Below are 24,378 nucleotides of genomic sequence, written 5' to 3'. Positions count from 1 at the left end.
GACCTGGAAGAAGCTCCTGGCTCCTGGCTCCAGATCGGCCCAGCTCAGGCCATTGTGGCCATTTGGGGAGTAAACCAGTAGGTGGAAGACCTTTCTCTCTCTCTCTCTCTCCCTCCTTCTCTCTCTATATCTCTGCCTTTCAAATAAATAAATTTTTAAAAAGAAAGGGAGGGAGGGAGGGGAGAGAAACAAAGACCGACAGCACTGGAACTAAGATTCTCCAAGGACACTGAACTAGGCTTTGGCTACATCAGAGCTAAAATGTCATCTGGTAGGAAGCATTAATGGAAATTTCCAGCGTATAAAATACCATTCCTTGTGCAGAAACAATTCTGAAAGCTTCCCAATTCTCCAGTCACTGACAACATTAACAAGTCATCTGCTTTCTTGTTACCTGCCTATTACACAGAAATGACGAATGTCTTTCCCTCTCTCTCTGCCTTGTTTTGATGCTCAGCTCTCAAACACAGCGGAATTTGACTAATGGTAATCCTTGTTTCAGTCTATCATTGGTCCTAAAAGTTCTATTTATTTACCTAGAACTCTAACAGTCCTTAATGACACTGTGATAAGCACTCCTCACTCCACCAGCTACACAGACACAAGAAGAGCCACACTGCCCCTGAGCCCACGTCTTGGTGTGGGCCAGCCCAGGCAGCTGTCTTTGGAGGCTTTTAGCAGTGCAAATAGGAACCTACTAGCTAATTGAGCCATTCAAACTTTAGAGAGTTACAGGTAATGAACGTCTATAATGTTTAATTGGAAAACTCATGCCACGATTATTTGTACAGTATCAGTTAACGAAGGTAAGTTTAACTTTTAATTATTTCAATTAAGTTATTTCTAGAAGAGTTACTTAGAGAATTTCCTTATCGGTTCCATTAGTTAGAAAACATGGATTTCAAGTGAGGCAATGTATGACAGGTGAAGGACTTTTAATGGTTTATATAATTAAACTATTCTTTTTCACCATTATTCAAATTTTCAGGGAACGTTTATACACAGCTGAACAATGAGATCTCATGCCAGACTGATACTGCCAAACCTAAAGGGGAAAAGAAAATTATTTAACCAGGTCATTCTCCAAGACACACCTCCAATGGCTCATACTTAAGAGACCTCACAACCAAGCTTCCATTTATGAGGATTTTTCCATTATTTAGAAGATATCTCCCCAAAAAAGGACCCAAATTTCTCTCCCCAGACCCTGAGTAAATCTTAGCTCCTGTACTGGCTGAAAGCCTCCTCCCCTGTGGCTTCTCTGGCCACTGCTATGAGCCACACTTAGAAACATCCAGAATTGAAGTCATTCGCTTGCCTAGCATTAGAAACCACGTGAACCCCCAAAGAGTTCTTTAAGCGAATGTAAGTATGCACTTCAAAAACAAAAAACAATCTAGTTAGTTTAATTTACTCTAGTAAATTAGAAATTTTATCTGCCATAACTATAATGTAGCCTGCAATCCCCACGATAATGAATACTTCTCTTGTTTTTTCACATTAAGAGCTAAACATCATGTTATGTGCATTTAAACCTTTGGAAAGCATAACTGTTGATGAAACAGCTTACTGAAATAATCATTGTTGATTAGTCAGAATTTGTTCAACATTACCTCTTGGAAATATCTGCAGAGGCTCTATTAACTGTCCATTTACTTGCTGTTCCATTACTGTGGAATAATACTGCAAAGAGATTACAGGAAGAGATCACTCAGTAATGCATGAACACTGGCACACATATTTAGGGGCTGTTGCATGCACAAGGCTTGGGTAAACTGCTCGTACACACACATCAGTCCTGAGAATACTTCCCCCCATCTGCACGGCAAAATGACTACAGTAAACATTCAGGATTTAAAGCCCATATATGTTATCCTCTACACTGTCATTTATCTTTAAGAATAAAAGTGACTTTAAATTAGTATTTGACCTAAGAAATATTTTGAAAATAATATGTATTTAAAACAACACGAAAAGCACTTCAGTGGAAATTTCTCAAATTGCCTCTTGTTCATTTTCCATGGATTTTGCAAAACAAAATGAAAATGCCTCACATTTGACTCGGACCTAACGTCAGTTAATCAAACATGTTCACATCAGCACAGAAAATGTGCAGCAGAAATCTCAATCACAGAGGCTGTGCACCAGCAAACAAGACAGGACTCATCCACAGACGGCAAGACGAGCAGGGAAGAACGTGGCCTACTACCAAGTACTTACCTTTGTTGTCTTATACACATTTTAGCACAGAACAGGTGTCCCTGTAAAATTCTGGCCTCAAAAGAATAAAGCTGCCCCACTTCTCCTTCATAAACACAAATCATCCAGTAGGTTGACCTGTGGTCTGAGCCCTATTTTCCTTAATACACCAAATGGTGAGCACGTGCCCGCCTAACTTGGAGATGGCTGCTGCATTCTCACTGCTCTTAATGCCTGACAAACAACATGATGTTCTCGATGAAATCACTGCTGCTGGGTATTCAGGGGCCGTCAAAGACCAGAACTCGCCTTTCATCCTTGCTGCTTCTGTATGAAAAATACACGCATTTATTTAACTACCACACTTCTAGGAAACTCTTCCTTGATTATCATTATATGTTGTCACTCCGTGTTTCCTTTCAGAAGTCATCAAATAAATCTTCCTATTGCTTTTATGTACATTAAAGCGACTGCAAGATCAAGCTGGGGTATTTTTTTTTTCCCTCAGAAAAAAGAAGAGCTGTAAAATTCTGCATCGTCTTTGGGAATCACAAGTCTGAGGCTCTTGGCCCTAATAACAAGTAAAGTGGGGACAGATTTTTGATAGCTATGGACTGATAAAAAGTATAGCTGACTCTCAGGCTGTGAAGGAAGGCGATCCTCTCCTGCTGGGCACCTGAACACTCACAGGCACACAGCACAAACGTGGGCCACACGCTCTCTGCAACACATACTACGGCAAACGTCTTTCAGGAGAGTCTGTTCCTTAAATCCACAGAAATACAGCACTCGCCATTACTCAAACAGTGATGACAAGTAAATGAAATATCAATCATGTCGGCTGTCAACCTTTTGGGACAGCAATAACTGTTAACAAGTAGTCTGGAAAAATTGTCCGAAAATGACTTGTCCTCAGCACACAAGTATTTGAGGTTTCCATGGAAAATTAAGATGCCAGTGGCTATTTGGAACATTGCTCAGGTATTCTTTTTAATGGGAAATTTGCCGGTTATTGATCCACAGCATGTACCCCTTGCTTCTGGAAGGCTGCAAGCAACTTTCCAATCAGTGGCTGTCAAAAAAATTACTGCCTGTTTATACTGATACAAGACAACACCAGAGGTGATTTTCTCCTATTGTTAATGCTTTTCTTTAATTAACTGCTATGTACAATAGGTTAGTAATCTCAGTGACTACTTCACCATAGTTCCAGAAATCAAAACAAATAAAATATCCTTATGCTTTCTCTAACAAATTAATTATAGAGTTGTCTGAAACTGGTGCTTGGGGTCAAGTTTGAAAACAAATAACCTCAAATGTAAAGGGTCAGAACAGGTGCAATGTATTTTTTTCCTACTATAAAACCTTGCATGCATGAAATTGACCTGTTTTCCAGCTTTATTTATTTACTGCACAAAATAAATAAATAAAAATGGCTTTCCTTTCATTTTAGGTCTGTGCCAAATCAGTTCACAAACTATATATACTTGTATAAGCACTAGGAGAATTTTGATGTAACCTAGAAACATCTCTTTGCACTATGACGAACACAGTTACTGGAATGCTATGCCTGCTTATCATATCATTACCAGAAACTTGCCAGTTTGTCTAAAGCAAGTAGTTGGGCTTGGGGTTTGGTTTCTCACAGTTCTCCCAAATCCAAGCATGTTTTCTCCTGCTGGCATACTGGTCTTGGTCTGTGTTTGTGCAGAAAATCTTTGTGTTCCACAAAGCAAAGTGGTTCACCACTGAGGACACGCTATAACCAAACCCAAGGGGTGGGCCATGACATGCTACTGCCAGTGACGCCCCAAGTTTAGAAGCTCAGGCCACAGTGTAATGCTCCCTATGGGACAAGGGTAAAATGCAAAGCTGTCTGCGGCACTTCCTGGCACAAGGCAGTCCACCGACAACCAGGCCTGTGCTACCAGTGAGGCAAGCAAGGCACGCCAGAGGAACAGGAGAGCTCAAACCCAGGGGTCTCACACCTGCCAGCTCCTAGCACAGGACTTCAGGGAAGCTATGCTCACTGCCCCTCTTCACCCAGCCATAATGAAGACAGGACGTACACACAAGACACACCACAACCAAACCCAAGGTGTGGGTCCACACCAGATTACTGGCCTCTGAGGAGCAGGCCTGGTAGCTGCCAACAATGCATGAGTCCCAGCAGCTGAGGCCACTGCACTATAAGATTCCCTACAGGGCAGTGCCGAGTACTCTGGGAGACACACAGGAAAAACAACAAACCACAAAGTGGGACTGGCATTGTGGCACAGTGAGTTAAGCAGCTGCTTGCCAGTTCTAGTCCTGGCTACTCCACTCCCAATCCAGCTCCCTGCTAAAGAGCTTGATAAGCAGTAAATGATGGTTCAAGTACTTGAGTTCCTGCCACCAATGTGGGAGAACTGGAGTTCCTGTCTCCTGGCTTCAGCCTGGCCCAGCCCTAGCTGTTAAAGCCATTTGGGGACTGAACAGCAAATGGTAGATTTCTCTCTCTCTCTCTCTCTCTCTCTTTCTCATCAATCTTTCAAATAAATAAATCTTTTTTTAAGAAAAATAATCCACAAAGCTAGCTGTTTACAAAGCTTGATCTTTGTGTCTTTTTAAGATATCCTTCTCTTGAAAACTCTCTTCTTTTGTTCTACACAGTGATAAAATAAGCAGTAATGACAAAGATAAGGCTTCTACTAAACAAAAACAAAAGGAAAAAAAAATCCCAACTTAGTACATCAAAATATTTCACACACTTTGGACCAAAAAAGTAACAGAGTGATCATCATAACAATAATGGAACCTTACCTTGAAGTTACCCAATTAACTTCATTATCTTCATCTCTACAGTCTATCCAGGCTTTGATTAACCCTAACACAAAGCCTTGCACATAGTAGGCATTCAATAAATATTTACTGATTAAAGTGGAGTTGAACCCTGTTTCTGCCACTCATTAACTTGTGTAGCCATCAGGGAGTTATTAAACCTTATTGAATGCTAGTTTCCTCCAAACGAGAGTAAAAACACCTACCCTGACTATTACATAGGCTACTGGGAGGCTCAGAAATTAAACTGCAGCAATACAATTAGTGAAGGTACTCTGTAAACTGTAATGCATTATTAGTTGAGAAATTAAAATGTGAACTTCCTAATATTGAAACAATATTAAGCATAGCACTTTCTATCTTAGAAGTGTTCCAGCATGGAAAATAATTGTGTATGAAAAATACAAAGAATTGTGCTCAAACTGAATACATTGGCAGCAGTTATCAAATGTGTTTTCTGCAGCCATCCTTTGTATAATCCATTGCACATGCAGTAATTGCAGCAATAATCAATAAGCTACCCGCGTAAAAGATTAATCAGTTTTGCAATTGCTAATGGAATCTCCAGTACCGGACTCAGATTAGTTTCAGAGTCCCTCTGAGATGTTCTTCAAAACCTTTAAACAATTTTAATAAGGATGTGACAAAGTTTAGCATAGTTATCCAAAAATCTAATTAATTTGAAACACAGGGCCACATTCAACAAGGGGATAACAAGTACAATTTTTGGCTTTGTTTTGTCTGCAAGTTTATCAAACAGTGTTCCTACTTGTTACGAACCTAATTCTAATTAGAACAGCACAATTCAATCAATAATTACATTTTTTTTTATTCATGGAAATCTGCCATATAAAAAACTTCAGTTCCAAAACAGTACAGTTTCATTTTACAAGGCACAAGTTCTCTATTAAGAAAGACAGAGGGGCCGCCACTGTGGCACAGCAGGTTAATCCCTGGTCTGCAGACCCAGCATCCTACATGGGCACTGGTTCATGTTCTGGTTGCTCCACTTCTGATCCAGCCCCCTGCTGATGCACTTGAGAAAGCAGCAGAAAATGGCCCAAGTCCCTGGGTCCCTGCACCCACGTAGGAGACCTGGAAGAAACTCCTGGCTCTTGACTTCAGCCTGGCACAGCACTGGCTGTTGCAGCCATTTGGGCAGTGAACTATTAGATGTGTACCTCTACCTTTCAAATAAATAAATAAATCTTTAAAAAGAGAGAGAGAAAAAAGACAGAGAACAGAGCAACACCTGTCACTCACTGAGCACGTATGTGTGTCAGGCGAGGTGCTCCACAGCTACGTCTGCTCACTTCATTTCTCACAAGTCCCTCATCCTATCCTGGGACTATCATCACCGCACTGAGCAGATAAAGTAGTTTATTATTGAACACAAATGGCTTTTAATGAACAGAGGAAAATACTCCTTTCATTCCTGTCTATGCATTTGGAACATAAAATGCATGCTGACCATCTAAGAGCTGCAAAGTGGGTCATCTTGAATCTCTCCTAACACTTCACTCAGCTTCCTCGATGCGCTTCTCTCCCCAGCTCGCCTCGCAATGCACTGTTCACCAGCCTTCCCTCCTAGTGTCCCATATCCTCTCCAGGTACCTCGGCCACTCCAAAGGTTTCAATTACCAGAGGGGTCGTTGACCCCAATTAGGGGCTGAGGAATCACGAACTCTTTATTTCCAGGCCAGCTTTCTCTCCTAAGATTCAGAACATACCCAACTGGTCATGCAGAGTCTCCTCGGATTCAACAGGTACCAAACCAAACCCCTCTCCTCCTCCCACCTCGCCCTGACTCTGCGGGTTCCGCCCTCGGGAAAAGCTGTCCCCACAACCCAAATTCCCACAGCAGGACTCTGGAAATAACCAAGACCATCTCCCCCGCCATCCTTCCGACAGCCGAGCGCCAGGTGTGATGGACTCCATCGACACCCTCCCCACTTCTCAGATCCGCTCATGTCCCGCCAGCCCCACAGCCCTCACCGCGTCTCCCCGGTACAACCCCCTAAGTGGCTGCAGGCCGTGGAGCTTTTCTCCCCCAAGCCACCCTCCAGAGATGCACACCCTGCCCATGCCACTGTCCTGCTCCCTGGAGCTCAGGCCCGCCATGACCCGACCCCTTCCCTGGCTCATCGCAGGCTCTCCCTCCTGGCCTCTCCCCACTCACCACACTGCTCTGTACGCCCACAGCAGCCTGCCCCATCCGTCCCCTCTGCCCCTCTTCCTGGACTCTGCGTTCTTCAGGATGCCCTGCCAGTCTCCAAGGCTAAGACAGGGACTCCTCTGTGCCCCTGGAGTGCCTGGATCACTGTGCCTGCTGCTCAGGGTGTCTCTTGTTCTCTCACTCTGAATTCCGCCTCCTTTCATTATTCCTCTCCCTGATGAGACCATGAGCTCCCTGACAGTGTGAAGGGTATGCTCACTGCACCTGCACCACCCAGCACGGTGCTGGACCAGAGAGGACTCCTCTGCACTGAATGCGCATGAATGGAGCGCAGGCTCCAGGAGCCCATCAACAAGGCAGTGACCTCAGGCCTGGGTCTCTAAGTCCCAGCTGTGCAGCTTCCTAAAAGGCATGCAGCAACTGCTTGTGCCTCAGTTTCTTCTGCTGTAAAAACAGGAAAATGTATGCTTCGCTTGCCTTATAAAGTTTTTAAGATCAAAATTAAAGGAGTTGGTTTATGGGAAAGCTTCTTAGAAAGTACTTGGGAAAAAAAAAACCTTGACATCGGGCTCAGGGGTACAAAACTTCCACACCCAAGCAAGAGGACACAGCAGGAAAGAATGTACACAGCAGTAGGGCAACACAGGAATCACCACGCAAGAAAATGGGATGGGACCGGCCTTAGCAGGTAAAGCCACCACCTATGACATTAACATCCCTTATGTGTGTCAGTTCAAGTCCCAGCTACTACACTTCCAATCCAGCTCCCCGCTAACAGCCTGGGAAAGCAGCAGAAGATGGCCCAAGTGCTCAGGCCCCTGCACCTATGTGGGACACCTGGCTTCAACCTGCCCCAGCCCTGGCCACTGCAGCCATTGTGGAGTGAACCAGCAGATGGAAGATCTCGCTCTGTCTTGCTCTCTCTGTAACGCTGGCTTTCAAATAAATAAATAAATAAATAAATCTAAAAAAAGAAAGAGAGAGGGGAGGGAAGGGAGGGAGGAAGAAAAAAAAAAAGAAAAAAGAGCATGCGATGGCTGAGCCAAGCACAGGCAGAACTCAGCTGACCGGTTTACTGAGGTTGAGTCTTTGGTATCCTCTCCCTTCCCTCAATCATTACAGCAGCATAAATAATACAAATAAAGCAAAAGGGTATTATGAGGAACGTGTCTGTTTCTCTTCTAGAAACTGAGAAACTCATCGAGGGCTGGGCCCACATCTTCTGTGTTTTGTCGCCTCTTAAGCAAAGGTACTGACCTGGGAGCTGTATAAGCTTTAGATCCTTGAAGCCCCTGATATGTGTGAAATGTTGCATTATGTGAATTTTCTGGGAAAAGAATGAATAATTTTCCTCGGATTTGCAAAAGGGTCCATGCCGCGAAAGTCTAAGAAATCCCTGCCATGCATTGCCTGGGGCTCCACAAACATTTAAGGGGAGGAGACAGAGAAGAACAAACACAGAGAGGCTGCTCTCACTGGGCCAACCCTCCAACTTCCTGACATGCAAAGGACCTACGGGGTTTATTTATTATTCCCCCATCATTTATAATAAGACGGTCTCCTGTATCTCTCCTTAGCACATCTTCTGACAGCATGACCGGTACAGTATCTCACTGACATGGAGAATACAAACTGGCTTGTTCCTTGGAATGATAAAATTTTCAAATTCCTGTTTTGTCAATACTGCAAGCACACCCCATTATATGTAGCTCGGTCAGTAATTACAGCAATAATCAATAAACTAACCAACTATTTGCAGTCCATAGTTAATTTATTAGTTTTCCCAGTGAAGACCTCAACAATCCTAACTCTGTCAAATGGCTACAAATTCAATTACAACACTGCTCAGATGTGTCATCCGTTATAGCCCCTTTCAATTACTTCTTATATGTTACATTAAGAGGCTTTTCATAAACTCTGATGCTGGCGCTCACAGAGCACACAATGGGCCCTGTGGTCAAAAATAACATATGAAGCCAGTCTGCTTTGAGTACCAGATTAACAGTTGCACATCCTTACCTGACTGCAGGTCCCCCGACTCCCTCAGAGCTCCCGGTCCCTGCCTTGCGGACAGGACACCACGCACTGGCTCATCCTGAAATGACTCTGGACTGAGGGCCCACTTACGGTCACGGACTGATTAGGTATGATGAGACAGAAAATCACAGGGAAAAGTCTTCCAGCGGAGAGGTCAACAGGGAACAATTCTGGGCCTGCTGATGGGTTAATGTTATTGGATAGATGTATTTATTAATGATTTGGAAGTGAAAATGACAGCAAGTTGGCCAAGTCTAATGATGACACTGTTTGTTTCGGTTAGAAAAAACATAAAGGACTTTAGGGAGCTCCAGATGGTCTTAATAGAAGTTTGAGCAGCCAATAGCAGATGGAATTCAAGTTGGCTAAGTTTACGGGGATGTGCACTGAGTTTAAATCTGCATTCAGCAATGGGACCAGCACCTGAATGAAGGATCCCTCAGCCAGCGCTTTCAGAGCGATCACCACGGCTGGCATGGCGTTGACCTTTCACCTGATCTCCAGGCTGTGGCAATTCTGCTCTACTTCTGAAGTAGGAGAAATTTAAATAGTAGCTTTGAAGAACCTGCCACTTACATAAAACGGGACCATGAGGCCATGGTGAGAGCAGGCCAAATGGGACACTCCCTTGCAAACAGGCTCCATCAGCCCTGTCCAGAGATGGGGCTGACTGGGGAGCGGAGCCACTTTCAGGACCGTGCAGGGGGGTCCAAGGCTGGGGCTGCAGCAGTCCCGGGGACCTGCTCCCAAGAGCCACAAATGAACTCTGTTCTGATGCAAATGTAAGGACACTCCTGCTCCTTGAGACCCAACAGACCCCAAGATACTTCACAACAGGGGCCAAAAGCAGGGCTAGCACATTTTTATCACCATTTTTTGGGCATTCAAATGTCCTGGACAACACAGAGGAGGGTGTTAAAATAATCCACCACCACTGGGGGAAAAAAAAAGCTTATTCTTTAGGATGAAAAAAACAAAACAAACTTTTCTTATAACTGAGTCTATCATTTGAGCAAATGAACTGAATAATTTTCAAAGCCATTTTGTTCCTTGTTCAGTTTCCCTTTCTTGCTCTTTTCGCCACCCTGCCTGAAGGATATACTGCTTTATCAGTTGTGGAGATGAACTGCATTGCATTAGCGGACTAACCACTAACTGAAAGCCGAACCGATTTTGCTTTATGGAAAGTAAACTCGGGGGACAGGCATTTGGCCTGGCAGTTAAGCCATCTGCGTGCCATATCTGAGCGCCTGGCTTTGAGTCCCAGCTCTTCTTCAGATCCCAGGTTCCTGCTAACGGGACCCTGAGAGGTAGCAGGTGATAGCTCCACTGGTTGAGTTCTTGCCACCCACACAAGGAGAAGTGACTGAGCTCTGGGCTCCCAGCTTTGGCCTGGTTCAGCCCTGTCTACTGCAACCATTTGGAGAGTGAATCATCAGATAGGAGCTCTCTCTTTGTCTACCTTTCAAATAAAGAAATTTTAAAGTATGAACTATTAATACGGGGGCATACTTAAAAGCACCACGTGAAAAATGAGCTTCCAATTTTTTGCTCTTTAAAGAAAACTTCCTAACAGTAAAGGCCCTGATGCTGTTAAACATTCAACTCCTAAATGAGCAATAAATTTTACAGTAAAATCTAGCCTGGACAAAATCTTGAAGACATCAGAAGCCCACAGAATACTTTGTCCATCCTGCTCAATGCTGGTACATATGCAAAGTCTCGAGCAGGGCCACACTAGTATCAAAAAAACAAACCCTTCACAGAAGGTATTTGGTGCAGTAGTTCAAATCTCAGCTCCACTCTCCACCCCAGTAATGCACACCCTGGGAGGTAACAGACAGTGGATCAAGTATGTGGGTCCCTGCCAGCCATGTGGAGACCTGGATTGCGTTCTGGGTCCTGGCATCAGCCTAGCTCAGCCCTGGCTGTTGTGAGCATTTGGGGAGTGAACCAGTGGGTAGGTAGGAGGTAGGAGATTCTTTGTTTCTCTCTGTCTCTGTCTCTCTCTCTCCTTCTCTTTCTCTGCCTTCCAAATAAGTTAAAAACAAAACACCTTTCCTAAAACAAGGAATAAAGAGACAGGGAGTCTGTGTCAGGCCCGCCCACTAATGAGCCACGTGATCTCTGAATGAGCTCTCACTGGGGCTCAACATCCTTCTCTGCGCAATGAGAGCGCGGGACACGCCCTCTAAGGTGCCCCTCCAATGCCACCAGAGCCCTCGCAGGACTTCACAGGAAATCTCCGAGCTCCACACACTAGAACAAAACTAATCCCATCCCAATTTGCAAGGTGCTCTAGAAGTCAAGAAGTTTTTTCCCTCCTAGTCCCTGATATCCAACAAGGTACACTATAATCCAGTATTCCAGAGGCACGGCTTACACTCCACTAAAACACTAGGTCTCCGCCGTCACGGCAGGCACTGCAGTAAACTCAGCCCACACTCTTCTGGCAACGTGGGACATGGTATAAAGGGAGAGAATGGGCAACATGAAGAAAAGTACTCTTGTGAATATGGTGCTCGGCTACTGTAGGCATCTCAGTATCCAGAGAACCAGGTGTGATGAATCTTCCACGAGACACAGGATTCAGCGGAAACAAATATGAATCCATTCACAAAAGCAAGAGGCACTGCTGAGTTCCTTAATGAAAGGTCACCGGAAAGGAGAGGGTAACAGCAAAATAAGCCCCTTTGAACTGGGCCTCAACAGCACCACCAGACAACGAATACAGAGCAGAGCGATGCAAGCAGAAAAGGCCACCTGCTTTCTCAGTCTCTCCAGAAAATGAGAGGGGAAAACAGGAACAACAGAAAAATTCAAACTACAGTAAAGGAATATTTAACAGGGTCCTTTAAATAATCAGCAATGATCAGGTATTTAGTCTTCAGAATTTGCAGGTTGTGTGCATTTTTTTTCTAATAAAGCATTTCAAGTTCTAATTAAAAAAATACTTTATGGAGAAATTAAAAAGATGCAATAGTGTCAGAGGAAAAGCCATGATCCCAGAAGTGGAATATTCTAAGAACATAACTTAGAAGAAACTACGCTATAAAAACAGATTGTTGATTAACACAAACTCATAACCAAATGCAGAGAGCTATCACAATGGTGCTGTAATAACACTTGGCTGCTGAATTCTTTCAATACATTAAATATCTCCTTGGAGACCAAATTACTTTACATTTTCTTAAAAGACAATTTATTATAGCTTTGTTTTCTTCTCATTATCTCTTAAAAATATATCTAATGAAGAAAAGAATACAACTCCTAAATAACTTACATAAAATGGTACTAATGTGTGACAACAGTCTGGTTTAATACATTGGTTATTATTTAACAGCACACAGCAACCTACCGCCACGACAAATCCTCACCACCATACCACATTCCATGTGTCACATGGATCAAAACCAGAGTATGCCTTTACTATGGCACTCATAAAATTAACAGCCTCAGGCTGCTAGCAATTTAAATAATTGATAAGTTTTCAATTAAAAAGGCAACATTTTCGAGTTTAATACAAAAATCTATTTAAATTACTGATAAAAAAAAAAATACTTGCACTGGTTCAAAGCCAGAAAATGCTTGCACTCAAGGAGGGGAGAAGAAATTGCGAGTTTCAACTCAGACCTTGAAATTTCCTTTCATCCTTAGAGATCATAAGGCTGCTTACCCACTTAACCTCTGCAATCAATGGAAAAGAATAATTAAAGCACCAACAGCTAAAACGTCTCTACTTTAGCTTTTCCCCTATATGGCTTTTAAAGAAATACTAAGATGACCACAAATATACTGAATCCCAAATGAAAAGCTATGCTGCTGTTTTGTTTTGTTTTTACCATAAAAATGTGGCCATCTGTCAGTATCTTCCCTCTGCCGCATCCTGACATCAAACATTTTCAGGGCCAAATTGAACCTAAAAAATAACGACCAATCCAAGTTTTTAGTAACAGGCTATTGTGAAACCAGCAACCAAAACGCATTGTGAGATTGGATCCAAATGGTCCTCTTCAGGGCAAAACCGGATCCCAAAGGAATTCCAGCCATAGCGCCAAGAGAGATCAACATCACAGCCATGGCAGGGTCTCCCCAACGTCTCCCCTTGTAAATGCTGACTGAGCGCATGGCTCTTCACTGACAAAGGGTGTGAGATGGAAGGGGCCACAGCAAGACAGAGGAGAAAAAGGAAATCCACCTCTCTCTGATATTTTCATTTTCACTTAGTATTTTGCAAAAGTACCCTGCATCAGAAGTGGAGTCCACTCCTGGTGTGTTAAAATTTAAGAGTTGAAAAAAAAAAATTTAGAGGTGGAAGTGAGCGGGCTCAAGTTGCCATCTATAATTCATTAACAAGAAAACCAGGACAGATCAGCCAGACCACAGTCCATGGACCGGTGCTGATTCATACAAAGGTGTTCTTGCATCCATAGCACGTTACAACAAAACAAGGACAGCTGGTGAGTTTTACATGAAGCTAAACTTACTCACTTAAAGAACTGAGATTTACCCTGTGACTCCCACTAATTTTCTTTGTTAACAAAATATGGTAAGAAATAATTTTTATTTATTAATGTTTCTATTTGGTCAAACCAAATGCCCACATCCATCCCTGAGCTAAAATGAAAAATTGATTTGCTCATGAAATCCAAACATGTGTGCATCAATAACTAGAGGAACTCTGTTTCAGACTAAAAAGTGGCTCCCAAGAAACTTTGGGAATTTTTAAGGCTAAAGAAACGCAGTAAAAGGTTATATAATCACAACTCCAATAGTTTCCTACAACATGAAAATAAACAGTACACTTGAGAAAATAAGTTAAATTGTAAGGAATAGATGGCACAGCTATCATAACTAAGGTGTTTACACAAATCATTCAGAATCTAATAGCAACAACATAATAATTCCCAAATGTGACTCTGCAAGAACAGGGAGGGGGTGAGGCAGTGTATGATGGTGAGTGTGCCTGGGCTTTGGCAGAGGAGAGACTGAACTCAAATTCCATATTCACAGTTACACTGGCTCATACCAGCTCTAAGAGCTTGAGCACATCTCCCAACCACAGCTTCCTCATCTGAAAAACAGAGACAAGAGGCCGGCACTGTGCATAGTGCGTGAAGCCACAAGGATGCTGCTCCACTTCTGATCCAGCTCCCTGTTAGTGTGTCTGGGAAAGCAGCAGAAGATGGCCCAAGTGCTTGGGCTCCTGTACCCATGTGGGAGACCCAGAAGAAGCTCCAGGCTCCTGGCTTTGGATCAGCCCAGCCATTTGGGGAGTGAACCAGTGGATGGAAGACCCCTCTCTGCCTCTGCCTCTGCCTCTCTGTAACTCTGTCTTTCAAATAAATAAATGTAAAAAACAAACAAAAAAAAAGAGGCAATAGCATCTATCTCACAGGGCAATTATCAAAATGAAAAGAAAAAAGTAAAACCTGCAGCATTTAGTGTAGAGCAGGCACACAGAACTGGAAATGATTACCGTTCTCACTCGGCTCATACCTAGTAATATTCCTCAAGAAGTACACTTTGCAAGATCTTCCCAAAAGTACATACCTTTTGTGTGTGGCTATGTTGAACACACAATAAAAGGTACACTGATGTCAGTTCTCTGCAGTGGACATGTGTGAGCAAACCAGACCCCATCTGTGCGCGTGTTTCCCTCACAGTAAGCATTCCGCAACCTCAGGAGAGTTAGCCAGTCTTTCAACAGGAGTGCCAGACCCTTCAGCACACAGCCAACCCTACTCTGGCTTTCAAGGTGCTGATGAGCTCAGCTCTAAATCCTCCGCACACAAAGCCTCCCGCATAAGTTAATGGGAAGTCAATGGGAAATTGACTTTTCCTACTCTATGCTGGTTGGAATGCAACGCTCTGTTAACCATGCCATCCTTCTTGTTCCCTTTGCTCCTACCCTAAATTAAAACTATTGGCGGAAACCCAGACAGACAGTTTACAGTTTTCATTACAATGAAACAATATCCTGGTTGAAGCTGAAGTCTATCAAAAACCTACAGCCTAATCGTAGGCTGAGATTATAGAGTCCCTGGGAAAAGCCAGGGCCAGGATTCGGCCATTCCCACCCTCATAGCACTCTGCATTTGTATAGTACTTTTAACTTTTCAAAGGGCGCTCACATCTATTACCCCGTTTGATCACTACAATGACCTTGTGCAGTAGAAAGGACAAGTATTATTATCCACCATTGACAGATGAGGCGACCACTGCCAGGGAAGGTTAAGTGATTTGCCTAAGGCCAAGAAACCAGAGGAGAGCTGTGGTCTCCAGACTTCCCTGCCCAGTGCTCTTTGTACCAGACCACTAGGAGAGGTTTTGTAAACAGATTACGAGCTCAGATAAAATAAAATAAACCTTGAGAGGAAAGCTCGAACCAGGTCTTAGGGGAGCTATGTCTCTTGATAGAGGCATTTTTCTGGCTTAGTGTTAAAGCTTCAGAGATGTGCACTGTTCTCTTGTTTGTCTACTTCAGTCCTAGACAAATGTTCATGCAAATTCTCACTGAAATTTGAAAAACAAAAGAAAAGTCCTTTCAAGATATATTCAAATCACTTTGATTCAGCAAGTGATCCGTTTTTGGGGTGGGAGTAGAAGGATGCAGGGTACATAAAATATGTAAAAGTACATCTTTAAATCGTGTATTCATATTAAGCCTGCAGCTAAATTACAACTATAGTCTGGAAGGGTGAAAGAGATCTCCAGTTGAAAGTAGATTTTGAAAAATTTTTTACAGCCCAGGGGTTCATTTTTAATGAGCCGTTACTTTAAGTACTGCATAAAAAATACAGGAAATTGATAGTCCATTTAGTCTGCACCATACCTAATGCAGAAGTCATTAAGATGCATTATTCTTAATGTTCATGATATGATCAGTGAGTGTCTTCTGAAAAGAATGTCCTTAACTTTACGTAAGGAAAGCTTTGGAAAGCTTATCAAGTATACAGAAAAATGTTATGGCAACCGTGATTTACCCACATCCATTCACTACGCGTCCTCAATTACAGTCACTTGCCAAAAACTGCCCTCCTTGGCGACACACTTACATATGACAGCATGGCCTTCATCTCTTCGTCACTCCTCACGGTAATTCGATCACCATCTTCGTCTTCATCTGTTTAAAAAAGCAACATAAAATAAATGGTAAGATTTGTCTTTCTTTTTTTTTTTTTTTAATTTGAGAGACAGAGTGAGACAAGCCAGACAGACAGACAAACGCCTGAAACGGCTGGGGCTGGGTGGGGGTCCCAGCCAGGGCCAAAGCCAGGAGCCAGGAAAACACTGTGGGTCCCCCACCAAGGTGGCAGGAACCCAATGACTTGAGCCATCACCACTGCCCTCCGGGATCTGCACTGGCAGGAGACTGGAGTCAGGGGCCAGATCCAGGAATCAGAACCAAGTATTCTGATGTGGGAAACAGGCTGGCTTTTTTTTTTTTTTTTTTTTGACAGGCAGAGTGGACAGTGAGAGAGAGAGACAGAGAGAAAGGTCTTCCTTTTCCATTGGTTCACCCTCCAATGGCCACCGCGGCCGGCGCACTGCGGTCAGCGCACCGCGCTGATCCGATAGCAGGAACCAGGTACTTATCCTGGTCTCCCTTGGGGTGCAGGGCCCAAGCACTTGGGCCATCCTCTACTGCACTCCCTGGCCACAGCAGAGAGCTGGCCTGGAAGAGGGGCAACCGGGACAGAATCCAGTGCCCCGACCAGGACTAGAACCTGGTGTGCCGGCGCCGCAAAGCGGAGGATTAGCCTAGTGAGCCGCGGCGCCGGCCGGCATCTTAACCACTAAGCTAAGCACCAGGTCTAAGATTGGCAGTTTTCAAACACACAAAAGCCCTGCTGGGTGGGAACATAAACAATACAAGTGGCCTTTACAACCTGATATACAGAACCTCAACATCATATTTTTGAGTGACGGTAGGATTTTTAGTTTCTGTTTTGCTTTCAGTTTGGAATACGATCAGAATCTATTCAATAAAGATCTAAAACTTTCTTTTAGCAACAGTTAAAAATTAAAATGTTGCTCATGTCATTCACGACCTATCTAGGTTAAAGTAAATATACATAAAAAGTAAATCTATGATAAAACAGGATGGTTTAGAGAAGTTAAAAAAATAGAGGCCAGTCTTGTCTTATTAGTAGTAATTTTTTTTCTTTCCCAAATAGCACCCTACCCCTCTGTTTCTCCATTCTTTCTCTCTCCCAGGCAGTCTCTCACATCACAGTACCACGACAAAAATGGCTAACACTGACTGAACCCTACTATAGACAAGGCATGGCAATTCGAGCTCCTTAGGCAACACCTCCTTCACAACCTCACACAGCCCTGTGATGTGCACATCATCATCGTCATTTCTCCTCTACAGAAGCAGCTGGCACCCAGTGCAAGGTCAACTCACCAAGGACCTCTACCACAGGACCCCACACATCCCAGCCCATCCAGCTGCCACCCTCTCTTTATAAGCAGTACTCTCTGATCAAGCTTCAAAGGCGAGTCATGCATTTTATGACGACTTATAGATTAGAGTAAGTACCATGGAAGAGGCCACTCCAGAAACAATGTACTTATTTCACTAATATTTCTCTAGTCAAAGTACTTTTGAAACATCTCTTCAAAAACTGCTTTAAGAACCTATAGACTGGGCTGTTGCTGTGGTACAGAGGATTAAGCTGCTGCCTGTGACACAGGCATCTTGTACGAGCGCCAGTTCAAGTCCCAGCTGCCCCACTTCTGATCCAGCTCCCTGGCTAATGCACCTGGCAAAGCAGTGGAAGACGGCCTGAGTGCTTGGACCCCTGCACCCACTTGGGAGACCTGGATGGAGTTCCTGGCACCTGGCTTCAGTTTAGCTCAGTCCTGGTAATTGCAGCCATTTGGGGAGAGAACTAGTAGATGGAAGCACTTTCACTTTCTCTTTCTCTCTTTCTCTCCCCCCCCCCCCGCCACCCTATAACTCTGCTTTTCTAATAAATAAATAAAAAAAGAACCTGTAGACCAACCATATAAGAATATCAGATCTCATTGTTGCATTTATTTAATTATTTATTTTAATTGAAAGGCAGAGAGATGAGAGAGATCTCCCATCTATTGATTAATTCCTCAAATGCACATGATAATTGGGGCAGGGACAGGCTGAAGCCAGGAGCCAGGAATTCAATCTGTGTCTCCCACATGGGTGGCAGGAAACCAGGCCCTTCAGTCATCATCTGGCCTCCCAGGTAGCTGGAAAGCAGAGCAGACCTGGGACTTGAATCCAGGCCCTTTCAGGCATCCCAAGCGATGCCTTCACTGCCACACCGACTTCCCATTCCCTGGCTCTCATTCTTAACTCAAAATGGGATTACTGGCCACATCACCTGCCAAGCAGGACTCAGATGACTTCTAGCCACTTCTGTGTATGTAGTTAGCCTCTTCATCACTCTCCAGATTTGTCAATGGCAAGAAGAGACTACATGACAGACACTAAATGTACAGCTCAAAGAAAATGCCAGAAAGGTCTGGAGCCAGGTACACGGCCTCCCAGGCAACAACTCAGCAGGGGTGGACTCCTAGCGGGCTGGCTGCCTCACCCCTGGCTCACTGGTTACAGCACTGGTATTATTATTTTTGTCTCCACTGAACTGCTGACTTGATCAGATGCATCCCAGGCCTGGAGCACCAGACAGTCTCTTCTGAAGATAAGCTTGCACGACACGCGCTGGGCATATTGCTTGACAGTACAGGGGAGTGCGGTCAACACATGGCAGTGGGCCCTTCCACCTGTCCAGCTCCTAGTGACCAGGCTGTGGGGACCCTGGAAGGGAGTTTCGGCTCTGTTCCAATCAGCGCTTTCTTCCCCAGCAGCCAACAACACCTGTCTGCATGATGGAAACCAGCACCTGGGCCAGCCCCACTTGCTCAGTGACCAAGCCCACGGCTCTCACTCCAGGTTTTCTCTCCAAAGTATTTGTTTCTGAATCCTAGGCTGTGGCTCACGCCTGGAGAGTTCCCAGACTCCAAGCTCTTTGCCTAACACCTCCGAAGTAGCCGGGAGCTGCCAGTGGCATTAAGCCTAACAGGAATCTAGCACTTCTTCTTCCTCTTCTTAGTGCAGACTCTCCAGTGCCAAACTGGGGAAGAAATGCCGCTCTGATGGCAGCAACAGAAGAAAGTGGTTTCTGCACAGGTTCTAGAAAGTTCAAAGGCTAAGTCAAACGATTTTTTTTAAAATGCAGGAGACAGGAGACAGGGAGGGACAAAAACAGATATAGTATAAGAGTATAATTTTACATATTACCACACATTTCTGCTTTAAAAACAGATCAAATTCTGTTTAAATATAGGCTAAAAGGGTTTGTCCTTGAGGAAGTCCTGAACTTGGTTTAAAAAAAAAAACCTCTAGCCTGAGCGACACAGTGCTTTGTGAATCTCATTTCACACTAGAGCTAGAGGTTGAGATGATGGCTGCAAAGGGCCTGCTCCTATTCAAATCTCAACACACACAAAACCACACACAAAAGGTACTATTCCTGTGGACATGGAGGAGTCGGGAGTTCCATAAAAGCCATGAAAAAGATTTTGTTTTGCTTTGTTTCTTTAAAATATTTATTTATTTACTTTGAAAGTCACAGTTACAGAGGGAGAGGGAGAGACAGAGAAAGAGATCCTCCATCCACTGGATCACTCCCCAGATGGCAGCAACAGCCAGGGCTGGGCCAGGCTAAAGTTAGGAGCCAGGAGCTTCATCCAGGTCTCCCACATGGGTGGCAGGGGCCCAAGCACTTGGGCCATCTTCCACTACTCTTCCCAGGCCATTAGCAGAGAGCTGGATTAGAAGTGGAGCAGCTGGGACTTGAACGGGTAGCCATAGGGGATGGCAGTGTCGGAGGCAGCAGCCTCAATTGCTATGCCACAATGCCAGCCCCGAAAGTTTTCATAAGTAAAAATATTTTATTTATTTATTTATTTATTTGAGAGGCAAACAAAGAGTGAGACAGCTTCCAAATGCCCACCCCAGCTTGGACTGGGCTAGGCTGAAGCAAGGAGCTGGCAACTAAATCCAGGTCTCTGTCCTGGGTGGCAGGGACCCAACTACCCGTAAGCCATCACTGCTGCTCCCAGGGTCCACAGTAGCAGGAAGCTGGATCAGGAGCAGAGGCAGATATGGAATCCAGGTATGGGATGCAGGTGTCTTAGCCACTAAGGCTAAATGCTCACCCCTTAGTTTCTAAAGAGAGGGCACAGATTGTAAAAAGATCTTGTAAATCACCATCTCTCTAAACCAAGAGTGAGAGACAGAAGTAGGGGTTCAGAGCCAAGGCTTGGACCCTGAAGTCTACTTAAAATGAAATCTCTTGAGGGATTATTTCAGAAAGGGAAAAAAAAGAACAACCTACGAGGGAAGTCAGTCACCAGAAATATTTCTTGCAGAGTAGTTCTATGAAAACCTGCCATGAAATACAAGAAAATTATATGGACGGCAAATTGAGGACAAAAATGCTGAAACAGTATCGGGACTGTCTCAGAAGGACCCTGATTCTGAGAGAAAGATTCCAGGTGCGTTGAAAGAGACATTCTAATAAAGCATGAGGACAAAATAGGTCCAACAGGAGCCAGTGATCAGCCGCTCTTATGCACTGGTGAGAGACCCAACTTCATGTAGGCATTGGTTTTCTTTACAAACTGTCTGCTTCACTCTTTTTAAAAAAGGTTTATGTAAAGTCAAATGATGTCCAATAAACAGTATGTGATAGTTCTTCACTAATCCTAACCTGATTATTTTTATAAACTTTATTTATTTGAAAGGTAGAGACAGAGGTTTCCCATACTGCTGGTTCACCTCCCAAATGCCTGCAACAGCAAGGGCTGGGCCAGACAAAAGCCAGGATCTCAATCCAGGTCTCCCACCCGGGTAGCAGGAACCTAACCACATGATCCGTCATTGCTGCCACCTAGGGCGTGCATTAACAAGATGCCTGAATAGGGAGTGGAGCTGAGACTTGAACCAAGGCACTCTGATAGCAGGGTCAGGCCTTTCAAGTAGTATCTTAGCAGCTATTCCAAACACCACCCCATGCTTCACTCTTTACATCTGTGCTTTTATCTATTTACTTGAAATTCAGAGTTACAGAGGGGCAGAATCAGAGGCAGAGAGAGAGAGCGCGGGCACGCAAGAGCTCTTCCACCCACTGGTTCACTCCCCAAATGGTGAAGCTGGAGTTAAGCCAATCCAAAGCCAGGTTCCTCCAGGTCTCCCACGCAGGTGCAGGGGCCCAAGGACATGGGCCATCTTCTACTGCTTTCTCAGGCCATAGCAGAGAGCTAGATCGGAAGTGGAGCAGCTTGGACTTGAACCAGCGCCCATGTGGGATGCTGGCACTGCAGGCGGTGGTTTACCTGCTACACCACAGCGCTGGCCCCAGTGCTTAGCTGTTTTAAAGAAGCCTTGCTGTTCCTGTCAAAGAGCACACTGAGTTGGAAAAGCCACCACTCCCATGAGCAGACCATGCTAGGGGTTCTGTCCAAAAGATGAAATTCTGAGCTGTGTCTGACCCCAAGATGGCTGCCCACGAGCAAACCATCCCCCTTCACGTTTAAGTGAGGGTGCATTTCTCTCTGAAGACAACCAGCTGACAGGTATGGGAGCTGGTGAAAGGGAAGAAGGCAGAGAAATGTACACACCAGTCAATTTAGTATGACAACAGTCTTGCTTTTCTGAACAAAAAGTCATATACACACACAAATCATGTAGCAAAGATTCTGGTTGTTTGCCTACCAAAGTAGGATAGCTATAAAATTACACTAGTTGCAGCTACAAATCATAAAGACCTACCTTAATGTGGCATAAAGACTTTCAAAGGTATAAATAAGTTGGTGAAGAACACTAGGAAGTCCTGGTACTAAGTAGAAAGAAGTAGAAAAATAATTTGAACTCTTTCTGTCTTATATATGGAGGTTCTTTGCCATCTGACCAAAAAAGCATTACTGGATATGACCAAGAAAAGGGGGGTGGGATGGATCTGACACACTGGTTCACAATGAGAATTCCAGGCTTCTCTAGTTGCCTGGAGCATAGTAATATGATTTTCCAGCACATTAGGGAAGCAAAAGTAGAACCAGAAAGTCTATGTACTGGCTGGATTTTGTTAATGTCACTTAAAATGGAGGAAAAAATCCTAGCAAGATACCAAATAGAGTGCAGCAGATGGTAAACAAATATTATGAAGCAATCTTCACAAAATCTGCAGTGTGTCACAAATATACAAAATGGCAGAGTTTGGGAAGAGAGAATCGTAACAGGCCATATGTTGTTAGCGATTGTGTTTGAAGCCACACGCAATCCAGAAGAGAAACCAAGGAGAAGAGAAAGACCTGATGGAGGGGGCAGCCTCAGGTGTGGGGCGGTCAGAACGGGCCTCCAAGTGGGTGCTCTTGGCCACGCAGTGCCCACTGCAGGGCCAGGGGCTCACGGGGGCCTCGAGAGAAACACTCCCCCTTCTATCAAGAGCGATGAAAAGTTCAGGCAATATATCATATGTCATTTGTCACCCTCCTTCTGTGCCAGGTGGGAGTCAATTAGAACTACAGCAAAGGCAGTTTTCCCTGGCAAGAGGAAAGAAATGAAAACACGATGTAGAGGTTAGAAAGAATCAGCAGGAAATTACTAGAAAAGATGTCAAGTGTACAGTGCCCTGCTCAGGCAGGGAGGGCGGTGAGCTGGGCGAGACCAGAGGCCCTGGCCTCTACGGCCAAAGCCCACCAGCGCTCACTTCACTCCCAGCCTCCCTCTGCCTGTGTCTCCCTTACTCCTTGGCTTCCTTCCTCCTTCTAGGGGCCCACGCAGACAACCGGGGCAGGGGTGCTCTGGGCAGAAGGAAGAATGCCAGGCATGTTGCTAAGATGAGGAGGTCCGGGGGCTGGAACACAAGGGGTGGTGGGACAAGGTCAGGGCAGAGGAGCAAGTGCAGGGCCTGGTGAGGGCTCCTGAGGGCATGGCTCTGAGTGCTGTGAGCTCAGGTACCTTCCGAAAGCAGCACCTGGCTGCTGCACTGGGGGGGGGGGGGGGGCAGGGAGCCCAGTCAGGGGGCTCACAGTGTGGCCCACGTGGAGCCAAGGCTTTAAGTCAGCACGGGCGGCACTGATCTGAACACACAGCCAACAGGATCTGCCGATGGGTGCGCTACAGAAGGCCTGTCCTTGATGACTTCATCCTATCACCCATCCAGTACTGCAGACACACGCATACTGAGGGCCTGCTGCACCCCAGATACCACAGTAGGGGTTTTAGGATTCTAAACTGAGCAGCACTGTCCCTGACCTCAAGAAACAACTAGTCTCAGGCTGGAACAAAGGACTTCAAACTTGGTGATTTTCATGCAAACTAGCAACTACTCTCTAAGACTACAAAGGGTCTGAGCTTTTTGCAGATGATATTCCAGCCCAAAATGTCAACTAATTAAAGCTCTCTTCGAATTGTTGCTGATTACAGGATGCATAATGACCTCAATGGTAAGTAACTGCTAGACTCAAGGCAGGCTTACTGTGGACGGCAAGTTCTCACTACCCTGTTCAGTTTTGCTTATAAGCAATGGTTCCTCCTTTCATATAACCAACCATTTAAGAAAATGCAACTTCCTTTTTTCCAAATCATTTTACAACTTAAGACTTTTCTCTGAAAAAAAAAAAAAGACTTTTCTCTGAAGCAAAAAGTGGCTCCCATCTAAGTATTTTCTTTATACGTGAAAGGCAAAGAGGCAGAGACGGGGGATAAGAGATCCCATCGGCCAGTTTGCACCCCAATTGTGTGAAAGAGCTGGGACAGGGCCAGTATGAAGCCAGGGGCCTGGAACTCAATCCTGGTCTCCAATATGGGTGACAGGGACCCAACCACTCAAGCCGTCAGGGTGCACACGAGCAAGAAGCTGGAATGGTGAGTGGAGCCAGGACTCAAACCCAAGCACTCTGCCAAGAAACGCAGGCATCTTAAACAGTCTAAGCAGCTGCGCCAACACCCACCCTGCCTCTAAGTCTTCTTCTTTTTGTTTTTAAATAGAAGAATTATTTCACTTATTTAAAAGAGTTACAGAGAGAACTGGAGCCAGAGAGAGAGAAGTCTTCCATTCCATCGATTCATTCTCTAAATGACCGCAATG

At 44.6% G+C, this 24,378-nt stretch overlaps 1 protein-coding gene and 1 long non-coding RNA gene across 6 annotated transcripts in view; one reads left to right on the top strand and one right to left on the bottom strand.

Annotated features, from left to right (window-relative positions):
* Positions 1 to 24,378, bottom strand: part of MAP2K5 (mitogen-activated protein kinase kinase 5) — a 271,279-nt gene that overhangs the window by 227,677 nt on the left and 19,224 nt on the right. For all 5 annotated transcript variants that reach the window (XM_051821811.2, XM_002718071.5, XM_002718072.5 and 2 more), the window contains 2 exons: positions 16,291 to 16,358; positions 1,614 to 1,683 (listed from right to left, as the gene is read on the bottom strand). In XM_051821811.2, coding sequence (XP_051677771.2) covers positions 1,614 to 1,683; positions 16,291 to 16,358 — 138 coding nt within the window. The remainder of the gene's footprint in view (positions 1 to 1,613; positions 1,684 to 16,290; positions 16,359 to 24,378) is intronic.
* LOC103351076 (uncharacterized) lies at positions 367 to 17,794 on the top strand. Its single transcript, XR_007910138.2, has 3 exons — positions 367 to 806; positions 16,252 to 16,387; positions 17,453 to 17,794. It is a non-coding gene; the product is annotated as an uncharacterized lncRNA (long non-coding RNA).

This window comes from Oryctolagus cuniculus, chromosome 12, assembly GCF_964237555.1.
Source record: "Oryctolagus cuniculus chromosome 12, mOryCun1.1, whole genome shotgun sequence".
Taxonomy (NCBI): Eukaryota; Metazoa; Chordata; class Mammalia; order Lagomorpha; family Leporidae; genus Oryctolagus; species Oryctolagus cuniculus.
This window is presented reverse-complemented; position numbering and strand designations above follow the sequence as displayed.